This window comes from Dendrobates tinctorius, unplaced genomic scaffold (assembly GCF_039654945.1).
Source record: "Dendrobates tinctorius isolate UK_male_01 unplaced genomic scaffold, ASM3965494v1 ptg000090l, whole genome shotgun sequence".
In the NCBI taxonomy this organism is placed as follows: Eukaryota; Metazoa; Chordata; class Amphibia; order Anura; family Dendrobatidae; genus Dendrobates; species Dendrobates tinctorius.
The window spans coordinates 8,610,812-8,633,695 of NW_027361758.1; the positions used below are offsets into that span (position 1 = coordinate 8,610,812).

At 45.2% G+C, this 22,884-nt stretch overlaps 1 protein-coding gene across 13 annotated transcripts in view; it reads right to left on the minus strand.

Annotated features, from left to right (window-relative positions):
* The window catches only part of PITPNM2 (phosphatidylinositol transfer protein membrane associated 2), a 525,412-nt gene that overhangs the window by 220,784 nt on the left and 281,744 nt on the right, over positions 1-22,884 (minus strand). For all 13 annotated transcript variants that reach the window (XM_073586075.1, XM_073586064.1, XM_073586063.1 and 10 more), the window contains one exon: positions 14,674-14,888. In XM_073586075.1, the coding sequence (XP_073442176.1) occupies positions 14,674-14,888 (215 nt within the window). The remainder of the gene's footprint in view (positions 1-14,673; positions 14,889-22,884) is intronic.

Genomic DNA, 22,884 nt, shown 5'->3' on the forward strand with positions numbered 1-22,884 from the left:
ATAAACGACCCCCTGAGGCGCAGGGGTACCAAAGCCTTATGACGCCATATGATGCACAAAAGCCTTATGCTGTACAGAAGCGCTATGAAGCAATATGATGCATAGAGCCACTGTGAAGGCTTATGATGCAATATGATGCACCCAGGGACTATGAAGCTATATGATGCAGTATGACGCACAGACACTATAGAGCTCTATGTTGCAGCACAAAGGCACTATGAAGCCACATAGTGGAATACGCTGCACAGAGGTCCCATGATGTCGCATGGTGAACAGAGGCACTATGCAGCCCCCTGATGCAGTCTGATGCACAAGGGAACTATGAAGCCACATGATGTACAAAGGGCACTATGAAGCCATATGATGACGTATGATGTACCAAAGTACTATGACGCCATATGATGCACAGAGGTACTATGAAGCACAATGATGCAACCTGAAGCGCAATGATGCAATATGATGCACAATGATACAATATGATGCACAATGATACAATATGATGCACAATGATACAATATGATGCACAATGATACAATATGATGCACAGTGATGCAATTTGATGCACAGTGATGCAATTTGATGCCCAGTGATGCAATTTGATGCACAATGATACAATTTGATGCACAATGATACAATATGATGCACAATGATACAATATGATGCACAATGATACAATATGATGCACAATGATACAATATGATGCACAGTGATACAATATGATGCACAGTGATGCAATATGATGCACAGTGATGCAATATGATGCACAGTGATGCAATTTGATGCACAGTGATGCAATTTGATGCACAATGATGCAATTTGATGCACAATGATACAATTTGATGCACAATGATACAATATGATGCACAATGATACAATATGATGCACAATGATACAATATGATGCACAATGATACAATATGATGCACAGTGATGCAATATGATGCACAGTGATGCAATATGATGCACAGTGATGCAATTTGATGCACAGTGATACAATTTGATGCACAATGATACAATATGATGCACAGTGATGCAATATGATGCACAGTGATGCAATATGATGCACAGTGATGCAATTTGATGCACAGTGATGCAATTTGATGCACAGTGATGCAATATGATGCACAATGATACAATATGATGCACAGTGATGCAATTTGATGCACAGTGATGCAATATGATGCACAATGATACAATATGATGCACAGTGATGCAATTTGATGCACAGTGATGCAATATGATGCACAATGATACAATATGATGCACAATGATACAATATGATGCACAATGACACAATTTGATGCACAATGATACAATATGATGCACAGTGATGCAATATGATGCACAGTGATGCAATTTGATGCACAGTGATGCAATTTGATGCACAGTGATGCAATATGATGCACAGTGATACAATATGATGCACAGTGATGCAATTTGATGCACAGTGATGCAATATGATGCACAATGATACAATATGATGCACAGTGATGCAATTTGATGCACAGTGATGCAAATATGAGGCACAATGATGCACAGAGGCAGTATGGCGCACGGCGGTCGTATGGTGCACGGCGGCAACATATCGTGCACGGCAGCAGCATGTCGTGCACAGCGGCCGTATGTCGTGCACAGCGGCCGTATGTCGTGCACAGCGGCCGTATGTCGTGCACAGCGGCCGTATGTCGTGCACAGCGGCCGTATGTCGTGCACAGCGGCCGTATGTCGTGCACAGCGGCCGTATGTCGTGCCCAGCGGCCGTATGTCGTGCCCAGCGGCCGTATGTCGTGCACAGCGGCCGTATGTCGTGCACAGCGGCCGTATGTCGTGCACAGCGGCCGTATGTCGTGCACAGCGGCCGTATGTCGTGCACAGCGGCCATATGTCGTGCACAGCGGCCATATGTCGTGCACAGCGGCCATATGTCGTGCACAGCGGCCATATGTCGTGCACAGCGGCCATATGTCGTGCACAGCGATACGATGTTCAGCGGCGATACGATGTACAGAGACAAAACGATGCCCCCATGATGTAATATGATGCACAGATTACGGCCCTGCTTGAAGGTGCCAAACAAGAGGCCAGGTCCCCAGCTACCTCCAAGAGAGCAATCAGAGATCCGGATAAACCTTCGCCCTGAATAGTATATCTCAATTGTCAGACCAGCTCCACCTGAAGGAGCTAATTAATGAGACTCAGGTGGAGAGCAGACTCCCTGGAGACCCTGTGTTGCATTCCACCATGTGTCCAGCCATAAGGCTCTGTGCAGACCTGGTCTGCAACTAACTGAGGTCCAAGGCCTAGCTGCTTATATGTGGAGCATATCTCAGCACATGAGGCTCTAGGCCCAGCTTTGGCACCAAGGCATGAGGCTAGTATTAACCCAGAGGCCAGGCTCTGAACACAACATTCCAGCGTGCACTCACCTGTGCTGGCTCCACACCTGCTAGAAAGACAGGGGGAGCTGGTAACGCCGAGAGCCTACCATGGAGGGAATTGGCGTTCGGTCAGGAATGTTGTATTACTGCCAGTGATTTCCCCACGAGATCCAAGAAACTATGCTGTTGCCTGTCTCGTTCTGCACTTCCGCGTTCTGCCGTGGAACGCACGCCGACCTTATGCTGACGTTGCCGGAGGCGCGGCGGCCTTCTCCACCGCATGCTTTCCGGAATTAACCGTGTTTTGCCGGCCGGCGTCCGAGCCGAGAGCCTCCCACCGGGAGGAGCGGCTCAACCCAGGAGCACGTCCGCTCGACTGGTCTCTGGGGCAGAGGGACTCCCCACCGGGAAGTGTCGGCCCTGGGCCCCTTGGCAGGGGGAAGGATTGGACGCACCGCACGATCCCCCTGAGCCCATCATGCAGGCTGGCTGAGGAACTTCTCTAAGAGGTGTCAGCCACGGTCCACTTGACAGCGGGGAAGAGAGGGCTGAGACCCCCAATCCCGTCTGGTACAACGAATGACGGCTGAGGGACCTCTCCCAGAGAGGAATCAGCCACAGACCACCTGCCAGGGGAATGGAAAGCAATAAATGTCCACAGGCTATCTTCGCTCTAAGAGCAACCTCTCATACAACCGTCCCCTGCCGGGACAGGAAAAACACTGGAGGGTGGAGGTGGGAGGTGCCTTTTAACCTCTCTCTGATCCTGTCCCACTATAGGGCAAGGAAGGACGTCCTCCATGGTGCTGTCCGGAGGGACGTAAGGGAAATCAGAGATCAGCTGCAACCTGGACTTCCTCTTCATGTTCAATTCGACAGAAGGCAGGTACAGTGACCAGCGCTGATTGGGCGCTGGGTTCACGAGTCACAAAAACAGCACGAAAGACCCGGGAGAGCCAGTGCGGACACAGTGGGAACGGCGCAGGCACAGGAGGTGAGTACAGGATTTTTTTATTTATTGGGAAAAAGCATTTAGATCAAGAAGGGCTTGTCCTAGTAGTGGACAACCCCTTTAACGGTTAGCGAGATGATCTTTTCCTGAAATTCTGTAACCTTTTTTCTCCACATATATCTTTGATCATTGTAGCCAAAGATTTCTATTTTAAGATCATCATGGGTCCACAGGACTTATTTCCAAAATGCATTAGGCTTGTTTAGATGTTCCTTTGCATAATTATGACTGAGTTTCATGGTTAGGACGCAGGAGAGGGTTTCTTCAGATGACTCTTCCATGAAGGCCATATTTGTGCAGGTGTCTCTGAACAGTAGAACAATGTACCACAACTCCAGAGTCTGCTAAATCTTTCTGAAGGTCTTTTGTAGTCAAGCAGGGGTTCTGATTTGCCTCTCTAGCAATCCTATAAGCAGCTCTCACTGAAATTTTGCTTGGTCTTCCAGACCTTATCTTGACCTCCACTGTTCATGTTAATTGTCATTTCTTAAGTACATTTCGAACTGAGGAAAGGGTAACTTGAAAATGCTTTGATAGGTTCTTATAGCTTTCCCATACTTTGTGGGCCTCCACATTTTAATTTTCAGAGTACTAGGCAGCTGCTTAGAAGGACCCATGGCTGCTGTTTTTTGGCACAAGGTTAGAGGAAGCTGGGTTTTTATCAAGCTGGGAAATTTGCATCACCTGCCTTTTCCTAATGATGATAGTGAACAAGCTATAACCCTAACAGGGTAATTAAGGTCTGAAACCTTGTTCAATGTTATCTGAGCTCACAAATCTTCATTGGTGTCAAAACTTTGGCATCTGAGCGTGTCCAGAGGCTGGTGTGAGAGGACGTGCGACTGCAGAGATCCCACCAGGCACCATACATTACTGGCTTAAGAGCCCTGCACCGGCGCTCTATCCTGCCCACCGATGGGTCTGAGGTGGGGGTGAAATGCTGCACTCTCCAGAGCGGTACAGAACAGTCCCGCGACAGCCATGGACGCCTTTCTTCTCCGGGAGCGTAAAACCGCCGCACCTCGTGCGCCCTCTTACAGAGAGGGGAGGCGGCCAGCGAGCACGAGGAGGACAAGCTGCATGGAGCCAGAGAGGAGGAAGAGCTACATTTCAGTCTGGTGGACGCTGGGCCCCCAGGGGGTAAGGCGAATACGGCGGATAACAGGGAGGCTCAAGGGACATGTTGCACTGAGGGATCCATGAGGTCTCTATCCCCACAACATTGTCATGCTGCTGTTGCTGGAGATTACCAGCAAACTGGAGGAGACCATCTCAGCCCCAACTCTGATCAAAATCAGACTGACGTGCCTGCTCCTCAGCAAAATAATATAGCGACCCTCACAGAAGGGAAAGGTAAAACTGGGAAAAAAGGAGTATTAAGCTATCAAACTAGAGTGTGCGGCTGCATGTATTTCTATGCAGCTGAGCACTCTGGTCCGAGTGCCAGCAGCAGTGCTGAGTATTGAGACGCGAGACTCGTGCGAGACTCTCGCAAGTGTAACCCTGGCCTTAGAATGATGGCGAAGGCACATCACCTGGACTGATCACGCTCCTTTGGTGTTGGACCTTATATATATTCAACCATTTACCAGAAACTGGCGGTTGAATGAGTTTCTAATTAAAGATCCGAATATTCGGAAAACTTTATTGAACCGTCTCACTGACATCTTCCAACTGAATGAGGGTTCAGTTTCTTCCATTTCAGTTCTGTGGGGAGCCCATAAGGCTATCATGAGGGGATATTGTATCAAAGAGGGTTCCAGATTGAAAAGAAATGCTAAATTTGAATTTAGTAAATTAAATTCTCAATTATGGAGGAGCGAAGGTTGGTGGTCTCTCTCCCTTGGTGAGGATCTTGAATAGGGTTGTAGCAAGACTTTTGTGAAAGAGCTTTCTCCTCACTTGGTCAGTCTATTTAACTCATTTTTAGAGAGTCCACCCATCCCAGATTCGATAACACATTCCTACTTAATTCTTATTCCAAAGCCGGGGAGGGATCCATTGGATTGTTCAAATACCGCCCAATTGCGTTATTAAACTCGGATTTTAAAATGTTAACACGTATTCTGGCTAATAGACTAAACTCTTCGCTTCCTCAACTCATTAATAAGGACCGAGAGTGGGATTTGTCCCTAACCGTAAGGGGGGGAGATAACACTAGAAGGGCAATAGAATTAATAGATGTGGCTAATAAAAGTAAAATACAGTCTATCTTATTAAGCCTGGATGCAGAAAAGGCGTTTGATTGTCTTAATTGGCATTTTCAATTTGAGACATTGAAGGTCTATGTCTTTTCGGGCCCTTTTCTAACAGACACTGGCGCTTTGTAAAGTTCCCGTTCGGCATCTATTAAGCTTCATTTCAACACTTCTCCTTCATTCAAAATATCAAATGGTACCCGCCAGGGCAGCCCCTTATCGGCCCTATTGTATGTCTTGTGTATTGAACCCCTGGCAGCAATGATAAGACAAAACCCAAACATATCAGGAATTGAGGTTAGGGACAAAATGTTTAAGATCTCCTTATTTGCAGACGATGTTCTTTTGACCCTAACCAATCTCCATATTACATTGCCTAACCTGTTGGAAGATCTTAAAAAATATGGGGACTTATCGGGGTATAAACTAAACACTTCATATATATATTGGATCATCTAAATCTAAATTTCAAATTTAGATGGAAGTCTGAGGCAATTAAATACCTTGGAGTTAACCTATCTTCTTCTTACAGTAATTTATACAGCACTAACTTCCCCCTACTTTTGAGCGACCAAAAGAAACTAATGAATAAATGGAAAACTCTCTCGCGTTCACTAATTGGCCGCATTACTTTTTATTATTATTTATTATTATACATTTATATAGCGCCATTTATTCACTTAAGATGTCCCTCCTTCCTAAGTTACTATTTTTTTTGAGACGCTACTGGTCAAGGTCCCCATGTGTGAACTTAAATCCCTCCAAGCAGACATGTTAAAGGTTATATGGAACGACACACGTCACAGGATCTCTAAGCGTGTCCTCGTTTCTCACAAATCATAAGGGAGCCCATCGGTCCCTGAAATTATTAAATACTATTGGGCCGCTCATCTACGTAGAATTCTCTCGCAGACTTCGCTATGGGCATATAATAAATGGACAGAAGTTGAAAAACTATGGTTGGCACCAATTCATCCAAATTCATTATTATGGTCAAACAGGACCATTAAAATTCAGGATAACCTATTGGGCCCCTTGCGATTCACAAGCGAGATATGGCTTTCTTGTGGGAAGAGGTTTGGTCTGGCCACCCCTAATTCGCCAATGATTTCTTTCATATTTCAACCTCTATTGCCAAATAGTATGGATCATGCGATGTCTCATCCTTGGTCCTCTGCAGGCTTGTTTAGGTTTAAGGACCTAGTAGACGGGGTACACTGGAGCTTCTCACATTTGATGTTATCAAGTCCAGGTATCCTATTACTAATAAAGGGTTCTACCAATATCTGCAGACCAAACATTTCGCTTCCTCACTCTATGGATCTTCTGGGGTCTCCCTCCCGACTGATTTTGAGAGAATTTGCAGGAGAGGGCCATCAACTAAAGAGTTAATAACTGAAATATATAGATTACTGGGTTCCCCTTTGGGGGGTCAACAGATAAAATATCCCTATATGTGGAAATGGGAGTCGATCTTGGGAAAAGGTTATCAACCCAAAGTTGGAATACTATTTGGGAAAAAGCGGCTAAATCCTCTATTTGCAATATAAAATACTAATGTTTTGGTATCACACCCCTGATCTCCTTCATAAATTGAATCCTTTAATTTCAGATAGGTGTTGGTATTGTGGCTCTGAGGTGGGAACACGGTATCGGATTTTTTTGTCTTGTACTGGGATCATGGATTTTTGGGAGGGGGTGAAACAATTGATCTTCAGGGTCCTTTATGTGGAGGAGGGTCTAGACCTGAATTTATATCTATTAAATATTACACCTAAAGGGATGGGGAAAAATTCAGCCAAGATGCTACAACATATTCTTAATGCGGCTAGGTGCTTGATTGCCCTCAATTGTTAACAGACCTCTCCTCCCGTTTATCACCATCTATTACATAGAATCAATGATATTCGAAGGATGGAATATATGACGGCAAATCTGAATGCCAGAGATGATAATTTTGATTCCGTGTGGGCTCCATGGGATTACTATTGGGGTCAGAGAAATGTCTAGGTCGTCTTTGTCAGGAACACCGCACTGAACTTGCTCACAGAGCCAGTGCACGTGTCCTGAGTAAAGCGAACTGTGCTCAAAGATACCTGTGGAGCAGGCAGCAGCCGAGTAGATGCGTACTTCAGAGCCGCAGGACCTGAAGCACGTGACTGCTAGGGGCGTGGCCTAAACTCCAGAGAGCTAGGAGCTGCAAGAGAACTCCTAGCAGGGAAACTGCAAGACAAAGTTACCAAGGGGCATAGACAGGGAGGATAGTCAGGACGTAGCCAATGAGTCATACACAGAGATAGCTGCAAGGTACAAGAGGGGCGAGCAGAGAGTAGTCAGATCACAGGCAATGAGTCATACACAGAGAGGATAGCGCAGTACAGAATCAACAGGCAAACTCACAACGGGAAACAGAACCGGGTCAGAACCATATAAACAAGCTATAACAACGAACAGGCACAGGCACACAGAGGTCAGCACACTCGGCCAAAGGCAAAAGTATAACTAGCAGGGATTGGAGCTTCCCAGGGGTTTAAGAAGCTCTCCCAGAACCAGAAAGAGGCCACAATCATTAACCCCAAGTGTGCAGGTCAAAACCTGCACTGAGCTCCAGACATTAACCCCTGAGGTGCAGCTCAAAAACCTGCACTGGGATCATGACAGTCTTTGTCCCTTTTGGTTCATCCTCATCTGCTTTCCTGCTCTCTCCCCTTCCCTTGTGTGGCTGTCCTGTCTTCTTGTTCGTACATATGAAAATTTTCTCATGATAGTCCCCTTCCGTTTTTCTTTGTGTGCTCTTACTATATTTTCCAGGATGTCGCTCCTGACAGCACCATCAGGAGGTTGTACTATCCTGATAGGGACAGGAACACACAAGAGGTTAAAAGGTCCCTCCCTCCACCCCCCAATATTTTTCCTGTGCCTATCTGGGACGGATGCAGAAGAGGATTACCTATTGCTTCCAGGGAGCAGGAGCTCCTGATGCCGGACGCAGGGGGATTGGGTTGGGGTCCTCGCCATCTCTCCACTTTTTCCTGCTGGAGATCCAGAGGCAGACACCCCGCCAATCAAGGAGTCCCTCAGCCAGGTGAGCGGTGGCTCCTGGAGTGAGCGACTTCACCTTCAGAGGGGTTCTCGGCTCCCGCGACTCATCCCGGCACACGTTTCAATACACGCTGAAGAACTTCCCGTTTCAGGGGACCTCTAGTGCCCGGTGTGCGCTCCATCTGGGAACGCATTTCCGGTGGATTTGAAAAAAAGGGTGCCAAATCCTAATTTAAAGGGGAACCGCCTTTGACGATTCAGATGGGAGACAGGTGAGGCAATACTACTTAAAATATAGACGGGGGAAAGCTGATGTTCCAGTTTATCAGGTCAGCCAGCTATGGAAGGTCAATCCACTAACTGGTCTGATATGCCTACGGTACAAGTGAGTTTTTTCTGGGAGTTTGAGCCTCACACTGTCACATTATCTGGGGTTGGGGGTATAATTCATAGTATCTTCCTTCGTTCCTTTATAGGACAAGGAAGCCCCTAAAAGGATCATGACACCATCCGCACCTAAAAAGAAAGGGAAGAGATGTGCCATGTGTAATGCTAAACTGCCGGACATATATGGGAAACAGTTATGCCCTGAGTGTATAGCCAAAGTAGTTAAAGATGAACACTCCTCATTTATGACTGATATAAGAACCATAATAAGGGAGGAGGTTCAGAATTCCGTTACAGGGTTAGATACCCCACATCCGTCCCGGATGGCTCCCAGACAAAAAAAACCACGATGGGAGATAGATTCCAGTTTAGAAGGAGAGGATTTATCTAACTACACTGCTATCCCCTTTGAGGATTCATGCCATAAAGATCCTATGGACAGAAAGGCAGAAGGCCTTCTAAAAAAGACATCGGAGACGTCTGCAGCTGTACTTAAAGCAAATATAGCTTCTACCTCAGTGGCTAGGTCCATGAATATATGGGTGGAAGAATTGGAGGCCCATTTAAGAAATAAGACACCTAGAGAAGAGATCCTGGATTCTATACCGTTGCTCAAAATGGCGACAGCTTTTATGGCAGATGCCTCAGCGGACTCCATTAGATTCGCAGCAAGGAACAAGACTCTAGCAAATACAGGAAGACGGGCAATATGGTTGAAGACTTGGTCAGGGGACTGTAACTCAAAAAATAAATTGTGCTCCATTCCCTTTTCTGGCCTTCGAGTGTTTGATCCAGTACTGGACGACATGTTGGAGAGAGTGTCGGATGACAAAGATTCCCGGAAGAAAAAACTAAGAGAGTTTTGTCCTTTCGGAGGCCTTATTCCCATCAGAAACTGGAAGGGCAGTAAAGGAAGAAGTGCCTTTTCTGGTTGCGTCAAGCAGGTCACGGAAACAATGACGCCAGGAAGGTAGGGGGAAGACTTCAAAACTTCCTTCCAGCAAGGGGAAGAGGTATCCAGGAATCCGTGGATACTGCAGACAATAGCAGAAGGCTACCAGATTCAATTCCTGTGGATACCCAAGGGAAGATTCCACCTGACAGCTGTCCAATTTCCCCAGGTCACAAAAGGCTGCGGGCAGATGTAAAAAAAAAAAAAGCTGGTGCGTTCGGGAGAAGTGATTCCGGTACCAGAGGCAGAGAGGGGTCTCGACTATTATTCAGGCCTATTCTCAATCAAGAAACCAGGGGGAGACCATCACACTATAATAAATCTGAAATCACTAAATAGATGGGTTGCATATCAAAAATTCAAAATGGAGTCTATAAGATCTATAACTCCACTTATCAAGGAAAATATGGTGATGTGCACGCTAGACCTAAAAGAAGCGTATTATCATGTGGCTATTCATCCTCACAGCCAGCGATATCTGAGATTTGCGGTGATGGAGGGGAAGAAAGTTCAACATTACCAATTCAGATGCATCCCATTTGGTTTTTCCTCGGCGCCACGCATATTTTCCAAACTGATGGCGGAGGTAATGGCCTTTCTCAGAGAACAGGGAATATTGATTGTCCAGTATCTGGATGACTTCCTGCTGATGGCAGAGTCCCCCCAGCAACTGAAAGCCAATTTAACGTCAACCATCTTATTGTTAAACAACCTAGGATGGATTATTAACAGGGAAAAATCAGATCTAGTGCCAGGAAGACAAAATGTCTTCCTAGGAATTCTCTTGTACTCCGAGTGGCAGATGTCTTTCTTACCGGAGAAGAAACAGGAGGAACAAGAGCAAGGTCTTAGCCTTCAAAAGGAGATCTCAGGTGTCCATCAGAGAGGCTATGAGGATTCTGTGACTGATGACAGCTTCTATTCCAGGGGTTCGGTTGTGTCAATTCCACTCAAGACAACTGCAACTTCAGGTCCTGTCAACCTTGAACAGGAGAACGGATGGACTAGACAAGAAATTAAGATTGTCATCATTAACAAAAAGGTCTTTAGCCTGGTGGATGCCCACAAGCAATCTGAGGAAGGGTGTTATGTGGAGACAGTCCCCGTTTGTATTGATCACCACGGACGCAAGCGGTAGAGGCTGGGGGGCACAGGTGCAGGATCAGTACATACAGGGCACCTGGCAGAGTTCAGATCCTCCCAGATCATCCAACCTCCAAGAGTTCAGGCGGTCTGGGAAACACTAAAGCGAAGTGAGTCAAATCTAAAAAAACAGACACATCTGGATTCTATCAGACAATATTACCACAGTGGTCTTCCTCAAGCATCAAGAGGGTCCAAGACACCACCTTTTACAATCAGTAGCACGGAAAATCCTCCTTTGGGCAGAGAAGACGGTGCTATCAGTGGCCGCAATACATATGAAGGGGTCCCAGAATGTGGTGGCAGATTTTCTCAGCAAGGAAACAGTTCATCAGTCAGAATGGGAGCTGAACAAGGAAGAATACAATCATATAATATGCCGATGGGGTACCCTGTTCGCTACCAGGAAGAATTCAAAAGTAGAGATTTTTTTTTCCCTCAATCAGGGAGACAGACCAACAGGAGTGGACACCCTATCCCAGGAGTGGGACATGAACCTGGCTTATGCCTTTCCCCCTTTTCCTCTAATCCCAGCAGTTCTGAGGAAGACACAGGAAGATCAAGCCACCGTAATCATGATATTACCTTTTTGGCCTAAAAGGAGTTGGTTCCCCTTACTAAGGAGTATGGCCATAGAAGATCCTTTCGTCCTTCCAGAAAGACATGATCTACTGTTCCAGGGACCAGAACACCATCCCAAGGTGAAGCTCCTACAGTTATCTGCCTGGACCCTGAGCGACAGATTTTGAGGTCAAGAGGTCTCTCAGATGCAGTCATAACGAATAGTATAAAACCAGTGACTTCGGCAATATATACAAATATATGGAAGTTTTGTTCACAATATCCCGAGGCGACAACAGTACTATCTAAACCTGACATTCCCAGGATCTTAGCATTCCTACAAGCAGGGTTTGAGAAGGGCCTAAGAACTAGTACTCTTAAAGTACAGATCTCAGCTCTGAGTGTTTTCATGGACTATCCGCTGGCGTCCCATCCTTGGATTGAACGGTTCGTGAAGGCCACAAACAGAATAAGACCCCCAGTTAGAGCCTATGTTCCACCATGGGATTTGAACACTGTCTTAAATGGATTATGCAAACCACTATATGAACCGCTTGAGGACTCAGATATAAAGTCTCTCTCCCTTAAAACTGCATTCCTGGTTGCCATAACAACGGCCAGGCAGATTGGGGAAATACAGGCATTCTCCATAAAGAGCCCATACCTAAGAATCTTAGACAACTGCATTATACTTAAATTAGACCCTGCATTTCTGCCAAAGTTAGTGACACCCTTTCACATGAGTCAGGAAGTAGTCTTGCCTTTCTTCTGTCAAAACCATAAAAATAGTCTGGAACGGTCCTTTCATTCCTTAGACGTCAGAAGAACAGACCTCTGGTACAAGCAATCTGTTCGTACAGTTTTGGGGGATGAATAAGGGAATAATGGCGTCAAAAGCGACATTGACACGATGAGTCAGATCGGTAATCAGCCTGACCTACACATTTGAAGGGAAATCTCCCCCGGTCAATAGTACAGCCCATTCCAAGAAAGCAGTAGCCACATCTTGGGCAGAGCAAGCAGGTGCCTCGGTGGACCAGATCTGCAGGGCTACAACTTTGACAAATATTAGCACCTTTTGCAGACTCTATAAACTGGACATTTTAGCAGGCCAAAAGATGGCCTTCGGGAGGAAAATCCTCCAAGCAGTGGTCCCGTCCTGAACGTATCCTCTGGCTTTCTCCTATTGGTACTGTCAGGAGGGACAACCTGGAAAGTATGCATTAGACCTACCGGAGATAGGTTTTCCAGGAGTCCATCATGACAGCACCAATTACATTCCCTCCCTTAAAAATTCCTATCTGATATGTGACGGTAACGTATGTAGAAGGAAAATAGAATAAAATAGAGTTGCATCCATCCTGGTGTGGTACTTGGGACAATCACGGACAACCTCCCGATGGTGCTGTCATGATGGACTCCTGGAAAACCTATTACCGGTAGGTCTAATATCTATTTTTCTAACCAAGGTATAGTATTGAGACTTGCTTGAGATTATGGGTGGGATTGTCCCAACCTATGGTCACTATGCAAGTGTTTTATTGTATAGGGGAGTTTCCTCATCTATTGTGTCCTACACTGCTTTGTCAATGTAACTTTCTCATTCCAGACTTCATATGTCTTTGACTGTTATTATGTGTCTGGACTTTAGTTAATTTGTCAAAACTTTTAAAACTCCAATAAAAATTTACAGTTATAAAAATAAAACAAAAAAACTTTTGCATCTGCCCATTTTTTTTTTTGTAATTTTTTCAAATGTAAAAGATAAAAATATGTATATATTTATTTTTTTGCCTAAAAAAAAAGGAAATGTGTCATCTTTAACTTTAGGATTTTGGAGATAATTTCATCTTTAACTTGCTTAACTGTTCACAATAACAGCAATTTTGACCATGGGTGCCCAAACCTTTACATGTCACTGTACATATCATAAACACTAGTACCACAAAGGGAATGTATCACCTATATTTAGTTTTATTAATTACATCCAAATTTAATTTTTTTTTATAAACTGGTTTTATTTCCTGATGCTACATTTCCTATTTTTATTTTCTGTATTATGAAGGTGGACTAATTGACTGAACTGCTGCATATAAAACATCAGACTAGTCATTAATTCTACATTAGCTATTTCTAGGCATGCTCTTATCTGTGCAAAGGACAATAGTCATGGAGGAGGAAGAGGTGAACTGTGATTAACACATATTGTTAATGGTGTGATCTTATGTTATCGACAGTGTATAGTTGTATTACTTTTCATTGTTATCCCATCTGTGATGATAATAAGACAACTGAAACTCTGTGTCAGGGTGAAACCAGTAAGATGACGGGACATTTTATAAATATTGATAGTGAAATAGAAAATAAAAAAAATAAAAAAAACGCCCATAACCAATGATTTTTCAGTAATATATTTAACAAAAAAATATTTTAAGGAATCATTTCCCTCCTGAGGATTCTTTTTGTTGCAAAGTTTTCCATAATCCTCCAGTGTCATAATTTTCACCCAAGATTTGTTAACCAATTTCCTGCTTTCATGTAAAGGATTTTTGAAAGGTTAAATTGCCATCTCTACTAGAAAGAAGACAGCTCATAGTACTGGGGTCTTCTGAGAACCACAGACTAAATTCAAGGATTTCTGTGGAATAATAGTGTTGTAACATTGGCTAAGAGTACATACCCTGAAACAGAAATACGGTAATTTCTGTAAAAAAAAAAAAAAATTACTCCAACTACCACGAAGCGTTCTATAATACTCCACTGACTCTAAGACACAGAGGACTTCTTCTGTGGTACTATAAGAACGGACCTCTCGAACCTAATGGGAAATCCAGCTTAGTAGGCATGAATATAATTTTGAGGGGAGGCAATACTTTCTTAGCAGTACAAGCGGAACTTGGATGAATTCCAAATGTGCAGTTAGAAACACTCAAAAGAGAAAGGTGTAACAACTAAATTTGGAAAGTGCTTCCATGTAACAATGATTTTTTAAATGTTGTACCTGGTCCGCGTATAGGGATAAGCATTCCAAGACTCTTCTTCAACTCGAAGGGCAGCTTTTGGTAAGATGGATCGAAACCAGCTGGGGATGTGCATGCCAATGTGATAGACCTTGTGTGTGTACTGACCAGAGCCCCCAGGACCATCTGTGTATGGTCTGTTCTCCAGGATTTCCACACCACTGCCTTCCCCACATGTCTCTTCTCTGCTCTTTTTCTGTAAAACAAAATAACTTATAAACATCAGTAATGTCTTTGGTGATGAAGTTCCTAAATTTGACCACTACAGTATATGGGTTCACTGAAAAATATCTTTAAATACCCTTTTTATGATATTTAAAAATAATCTGTCACCACATTTGACCTATATAAACTATTAATAAGGGCACACAGGTTATAGACTGCTGAAAAAGTCGGTGTGCCGCAAATCAGATGAGAAGTCATCTGTTATCACTTTATATGATGTCTTCCAGGCTCTGGGGAGGATGGTGCCTGGAAGCCTCCAGAGACAATTTTACATGAAGGGGAGTTACCAGTGTGATGTGTAAGGCTAAGTGCACACGTACCGGAACTCTCACGGAAATTACGGCGAGAATTCCATTCCGCGGGAAAATCGCATTTTAAATTCCCGCGATTTTCCCGTGTGAAAAACTAGCATTTTGCAAGCGTATTAGGCTTACAAAATGCTAGCGTTTTCCAAGCGATCGGTAGCATCGCTTGGAGAACTGATTGACAGGTTGGTCACACTCGTCAAACATAGTGTTTGACGAGTGTGACCAACTTTTTACTACTGAGGCCGCCTATGCGGCTTCAGTAGTAAAAGATAGAATGTAAAAAAATAAAAAATGGTGTTATTCTCACCTTCCGACGTCCCGCACATCCGTTCCCAGTAATCCTTTGCGAAAATACCCGGGATGACGTCCGTTCTCGCGGGATTGCGATGTCTCGCGGTCATTCGCGATGACGTCGCGCGAATGACAGCGAGACTTCGCGATCCCGCGAGAACGGACGCCATCGTGGGCATTTTCGCAAAGGCTTACTGGGACTGGGAGCGCGGAGAGAGGCGGGAATGCTGCGCGGGACGCCGGAAGGTAAGAATAACAATATTTTTTTATTTTAAATTCTATTTTTTACAGGGATATGGTACCCAAAGCCCGGAGGACAGTCTCCTCTCCTCCGGACCGTGGGTACCATCCGCAATTGTTCTGCTTACTTTCTGCATGGTGTGCACAACCACATGCGGGAAGTAAGCGGAACAATGCATTCCTATGGGTGCGGGATCGCCGCGATTCCGCAAATTGATGAGCATGCTGCGTTTTTTACCGCGAAGCGATTCCGCCGCGGTAAAAACCGCAGCATTAGCACAGCATTGCGGAATCCCATAGGAATGCATGGGATGCTTATTTTTTGCGTTTTCGCGGCAAAATCGCGCGGTTAAAACCGCCGCGGAAACACGAAAAAAAAGCCACGTGTGAACTCAGCCTAATGGTTACCAGTGTGATGGCCACTCTATGCTCTGGTGAGCTCACTGCAGAGCTGTGTGTGATTATACCTGACACATCTACAGGTTCCTCTCAGCTTCAACTTCCAGCTCACAGGCAGGCACGGTTGCAATGTTGTTGCAGTACAGCAAAGCTCAGAGAGCTGCAAAAAATGTGTTTGCAAGAAGACAAAGTTCAGCTCTATTGTTCTGTGTTAGTTACTTGTCTCACACTCGTAAATCCCCTTCATGTAATATAAGCTCTGGAGGCAGAGCTCTCTTCCAGGCAGCGTCCTACCCAGAGCATGGAAGGGGTCATTTATATAAAGTTATAAAAGATCATTTATCAACAACAACATATCAGATATGAGACATACAGTACATACAGGTAGGACTTTTTCAGCAGTCTAATCAATAACCTGTGCACCCATGTTAATAGCTTAGATAGGTTAAATGTGGCGACAGATTCAATTTAAATGTAGTCACTCAGTAGAAGCTTAGAGAATGATGTCACATGAACAACTCTTTGCATTATCTGGATCTTCAAAACTAGATCATGTTATACACCCTGATTTAAATGCTATTTTATCTGAAATACTCAATTCTTTTTTTTTTTCATTTGCCTTCAGAGAATTAATCTTACTTTTACGTGTTTTGCAGAAGTTAGGAGAAACTAATTCTACCACACAACAGCCTTATACTGAAGCTTCAGACGGATGGACGAGGAGACACAATATCCACATGGGCAAAACACTGGTTAGGGGACAAAGTCGTAAATGATACATTCTCTAAATGCAATATAGTCAGTAGTGGGGACCATAAAGGTATGTGCACACGTTGCGGATTTGGCTGCGGATACGCAGCGGATTTGGCCTTGCGGATCCGCAGCAATTTTCTATGCGGTGAACCATGTAAACCTATGGAAAACAAAAACCGCTGTGCACATGCTGCAGAAAATTCACCGCAGAAACGCAGCAGTTTATTTTCCGCAGCATGTCAATTCTTTGTGCGGATTCCACAGCGTTTTTACACCTATTCCATTCTAGGAATCCATAGGTGTAAAAACGCAGGCGAAATCCGCACAAAATCTGCAGGAAATCCGCACTAAATCCGCAGGTAAAACTCAGGTCATTTTACCTGTGGATTATGCAGATTCTGCGCTGAAAAATCCGCACACGAAACCGCAACGTGTGCACATACCCTAAGGATATGTGTTAGGACAAGTTATTTTGAATCTCTTTATTAATGACCTTGTGCAGGAAACTGAAAGCAAAGTGTCAGTATTTGCTAATGACACAAAACTTTGTAGGATAATAAAAACTGAGCTAGCGGTATAATATTACATAATGACCTACGGTACATAAAATGCCTGCACGGGCAAAAGCATGGCAATGAAGTTTAATATTTATAAATGTAAAGTAATGCATCTAGGTCGCAGAAATTGTATTACTGCATAAACACTATAGATTACAGAATGGGAGAAGGACTTGGGGATTCTGGTTAGAAGTAATCTGAACAGCAGTACTCAATGTCAGGGAGCAGCTACAAAATGGAAACAAGACTTTAGAGTGCGTTATATTCTTTGGATAATTTTGGCCACAGCGGCCAGTTTATTAACAAACAAAAACATAAGCATTGTTTTAACAATAAATATTAAATATGCCATATTTAATGACATGAGGGGTGGGTTCTTGGAGCCCATAAAAGATCTGGCTTAATTTTTGGCAACATTTCCAACGAGAACTTCAACCGCCACGTTACCCTCAACCGTACACCACCAGCTCAAGGGCACCATAAATCCCGTTCCGGGAAGGCCAACCACCAAACAGCTCCCGGGGTAAAAACCCCGTCCAGAGCCCGTAACCAAATGCCGGATCAACCCACACAATTTAACTGTCTGGAATTTTACTTACAATTCCTTTTTACGCTAAATCAGCGTCAACTCCAAGAACCCCACCCCCCGCCAACCTTGCCACTGTGACGAAGCAACCTCTACTATATAAAAAATACCCAGACTACGTTGTCCAGGCGGCCAACTGTGATTCAAACGTAACTCTCCGTCAACAAACAAAAGGGGGGGGGAGGGATGGGGGGGGAGAGATGGGTGGGTGGGTCTTCTCACGCTGTCTTCCTATGCAGAAGTGCGGTTTTCCCGCACTGTTTTCCCCCCAGCATGGTCCGCCCCTCCCAATACTCCTACCCTATCCTGCCTCCACCAATCCCATCAAAGTCCACCCTGTCTAAAAAACCTATACATGTCCCAGCGCAGTCATGGGGGGCCTACACTAAGCTGCGCCTATTTTCAGCCCCCCATCTTGACCACGTACGGCCAATATGTTTTTTTTTCTTACCTGAAACCTGCCCCACGCACCACCCGTACCGGTAGACAACTCAACCCCTTCTTTAAAATAAAAACACCACACGTTATATTCTTTGGATAATTTTGGCCACAGCGGCCAGTTTATTAACAAACAAAAACATAAACATTGTTTTAACAATAAATATTAAATATGCCATATTTAATGACATGAGGGGAGGGTTCTTGGAGCCCATAAAAGATCTGGCTTAATATTTGGCAAAATTTCCAATGAGAACTTCAACCGCACACCACCAGCTCGAGGGCACCATAAATCCCGTTCCGGAAAGAGTACCGCCAAACAGCTCCCGGGGTAAAAACCCCGTCCAGAGTCCATAACCAAATGCCAGATCAACCCACACACTTTAACTGTCCAGAATTTTACTTACAATTCCTTTTTACGCTGAATCAGCGTCAATTCCAAGTACCCCACCCCCCCGCTACACACGAACAGCCCTGACAACCTCAGGCTCGTGAGTGCCCCAACACTGCAACCGCTCTCTCAACTCCTTCTTGTATGGCAAGTGCCCACAAATCAATTCCTATCTCATTCAAATGAACCCCATCGTCCCTCCAATATTACCAACCCCATCTTCCAATTCGAAATGTCGCACACTGATACCCCCATTCCTTGAAACAAAACTCGACACGGCCTTATTTAACTTCACCGTAGCCCTATTAATTCCTTTTACAGATCAGGCCGCCCTCTACTTTAGCCTGGGAACAATATCCGACCATACATTCACTACCCCGTGAAATGACCTCCACAACCTAAGGAAGTCGAAACGAATATCCCGGATCAACTCCCTAACAGGTTTAACGCCCAAATCATTCCCTCCCAAATACACCACCAAAATGTCGGGTGCTTTATCCAGACGGGCAAATTTGGAAAACTCAGATAATGCCTTGCTCCATACCATCCCTCGAAATCCCAACCATCGAACAACGACCAGATCCCTGCTAAAACCCAATTGCCTACCATCCAGCCTCACGTCTGCCCAAAGCGCCCCCCCAATAGGCAAACAAGTGTCAAAAAATCCAAGCCAAGTAGGGATCACGACTTGAAATAGATAACCACAACAAGAATTGTTAATCCCCCCCGTCTGTGCTATCCCACTTTAATCAATGACGCACATATGTTCGATAGCAGCCCGAATTCCAGCGGCCAATACACTTGATCGCGTCCACCCCCATGCCAAGACTATCAGCATCAGATGCTGCCCCAATCCTAAAAGAATGCAACCCATACATGTCTGGTAGAAGGCCCAACTCTCCCAAACCCCTTTTTAGCAGTGCGATGAACTGGAAATGAGACAAGAATGCCCCACCCTCATGGCACAACAATGGTTCCACCCGACCTGACCACAAACGCCAATACGACCCCAAACACCTTTTTGGGCAGATCAAAGCCCCCTCCACGCTCCCCAATACCACACACTTACCCCTTCCAAACTGATCGGTTTTTGAACACCGAATCCAAAACACAATACCTCCAGCCCAAAATTCCACATCCTCAGCCAGCAGACCACCTGCCCTGCCCCTACTGTGAGACACTAGTTCGCCTATTCGCATAGCCCCAAAAAACGCTAAGGAAAAAGCTAATTTGAACAATGCCACCTCAACATTAGAACAACAAATCGTCTCCAGGACTCTCCCTAAAAGTTCCAAGATACTAAAAGAGATCAGTCTACGCCTGTCAAAACTCCAGTTACCCTTCCGAAAACCTTTTAGAGCCTGCTTTACCAGGAAATTCTTTGTCACATCAACCGAACCCTCCATCTTAAAACCGAAAGCAAGCCCAGCAATAAATTTGCTAACCTTCGAAATAGACCAACCCATTTCCGCCACCCTGCCGTCCAAAAACAAAACCCCTGACGTCTTATCCTCCTCAGACCCCAACCCTCCCCAATGGGACACCCAACTCCGCCATATTTTCCATGATGCCTCATATGACGCCCAAGTCTGGCTTGTAACCGACTCACGAATCAACCGTCCTGCTCTTCCGTAACAATCTGCCTCAAGTGAGAAGGGCATTCCGCTCCGGAGGTCTCCGCGTCTGGTGCCAGCTCCCGGAAACGCTCCCACTGCAAACGAGACAAAGCATTTGCTATAGAGTTTTGCACACCCGGCACATGCACCGCCGAAATCCAAGAATTCAATTCCAGGCACCGTAAAATAAGTTCTCTCACTAGCTTAATCACTGGGGGGATGAAGCGGACAGAGTGTTGATCACTGACACCACACTCATATTGTCGCAGTGAAACCTAACTCTGCGGTTCTCGAACATTTCACCCCAAATCAATACTGTCACAACAATGGGGAACAATTCCAACAAAGCCAGATTTTTTGTGAGACCTCTCTGACGCCACCCATCCGGCCAGCTCCCAAAACTCCAAAGTCCCCTACAATAAGCCCCGTAATCAACACCGCCCGCTGCGTCCGTATAAATTTTGCAATCAAAATCATTCTATCTCCTGTTGTATCAGAGATTTACTGTTGTAATTCTCAAAAAAACGTTGCCACACCGCCAGATCTTCCCTGTGCTCCCTAGTCAAACGAATAAAGTGGTGCACCAACCTCGCTCCCGCCGTCGCGCCAGATAACCTATGGCAAAAAATTCGGCCCATGGGCGGGCATGATCCTGCAGGCAAAATTCAACCCGCCTAGCAACGACTGCAACTCTTTCAACCTCACTTTTCGCAGTCTCCTAATTCGCTGTACTTTCAGCCTCAGCAACAACAATTTGTCCTCCGGTAACCGACACTCCATTTTTTTCTGAGTCAATCAGTATACCCAAAAAACTTAAGCCCGTGCAAGGGCCTTCGGTCTTATCTCTCGCCAACGGCACTCCAAAAAGCTCTGCCACCCATTCCATTGCGGCCAATGTATTCCGACATAAAACTGAATCCGGTGGACCTATAAACAAGAAATCGTCCAAATAATGAATCACGGACGGAACACCGGCAACATCCCTAACCACCCATTCCAAAAAAGTACTGAATGTCGACTCAATGTCGGTTTTTGCCAACAAGGCCCCCGAGCTGTACTTGCGAACCCATTGCACCACCGTATCAAATGATGTATATAATACCAAACACAACTCTTGATCAATGCCGTCGTTGACCGACAACCCCTTTGGGTAACATAGATGTTGTATCAACCTGAATTTATTCGGTTCCTTTTTAGGAACCATCCCCAACAGGGAAACAATCATCCTTTCTCCTGGGACCAACGTAAACGGACCCGCCATTCTACCCAATTCAACTTCTTTCGTTATTTTGGCACTCACCACCTCTGAATGCAGGTCCGCCGACCTCAAATTCTTAACCGAAAAGGGGACCGTGTGGCTGGGAGGAGGGATTCTAAAACCATCTGCAAAACCATTCCATATAACCCCAGGCTTCTCTTGATCAGGGTACCTACTTAGAAAGGGGGCCATCTTTTGAAGCCTCACCGGCATCTCCCCCTTGACCGGCCGCCACTGCTGGCTTACCCCTTGCTTTCTTAAAACATTTTGATGCCCCATGTGAGCTACCGTTGCAGTGGGAGCAAACATGCTTGAACTTGCAGGTACTGCCATACTTGCACTGACCCTCGTTGAATTTCCAGCACGTTCCTGACCTCTCTCTCGCCCCTGGCGCCCCCTGAGTACCGCTTCCGTGTCCCCCCTGCTATTTGTCACTACCTCCGCCGCCATCAAAGGACTGCCCGTACCTAACTGGCGCCATCAACTTTAACCAAAGCCCGATGTCTTTCTGGTCCCACCGAATCTCCGGCCGCACCTCCTTCCTCTGCCTAAATTGCTCATCATAGGGCAGCCATGCCTGACCTCCATATGTACGGTGAGCCTCCCCAGTTGCATCCAGATAACAAAACAAGCCAGAACTATTGCCAGGAGACTTTTCTCCTATCACACTCGCCAATATCGCAAACGCTTGCAGCCAATTAACGAATGTCTGCGGAATCAGCTGCCACCTCCACTTTTCTTCCTCCTCCTTCTTACTATCGTCTTTCTTCCCCTTATCCAAATTAAACTTTTCCAAGGGAAGAAGGGAGAAAATCTCCACGTACTCATCCTGCCAAATCTTCTCTTTAACCTCTTTTTTTAAATGCGCTCTCAACAGCCCCTCAAAGCACACGTGAGAGACAACAGGCCCAACAATGCAGACGAGCTGAAGGCTACTATCAATGCAACCTGGGCTTCCATAACACCTCAGCAGTGCCACAGGCTGATCGCCTCCATGCCACGCTGAATTGATGCAGTAATTGATGCCAAAGGACCCCGACCAAGTATTTAGTGCATTTACTGAATATACATTTCAGTAGGCCAACATTTCGGATTTTAAAATCAATTTTCAAGCTGATGTTATAAAGTAT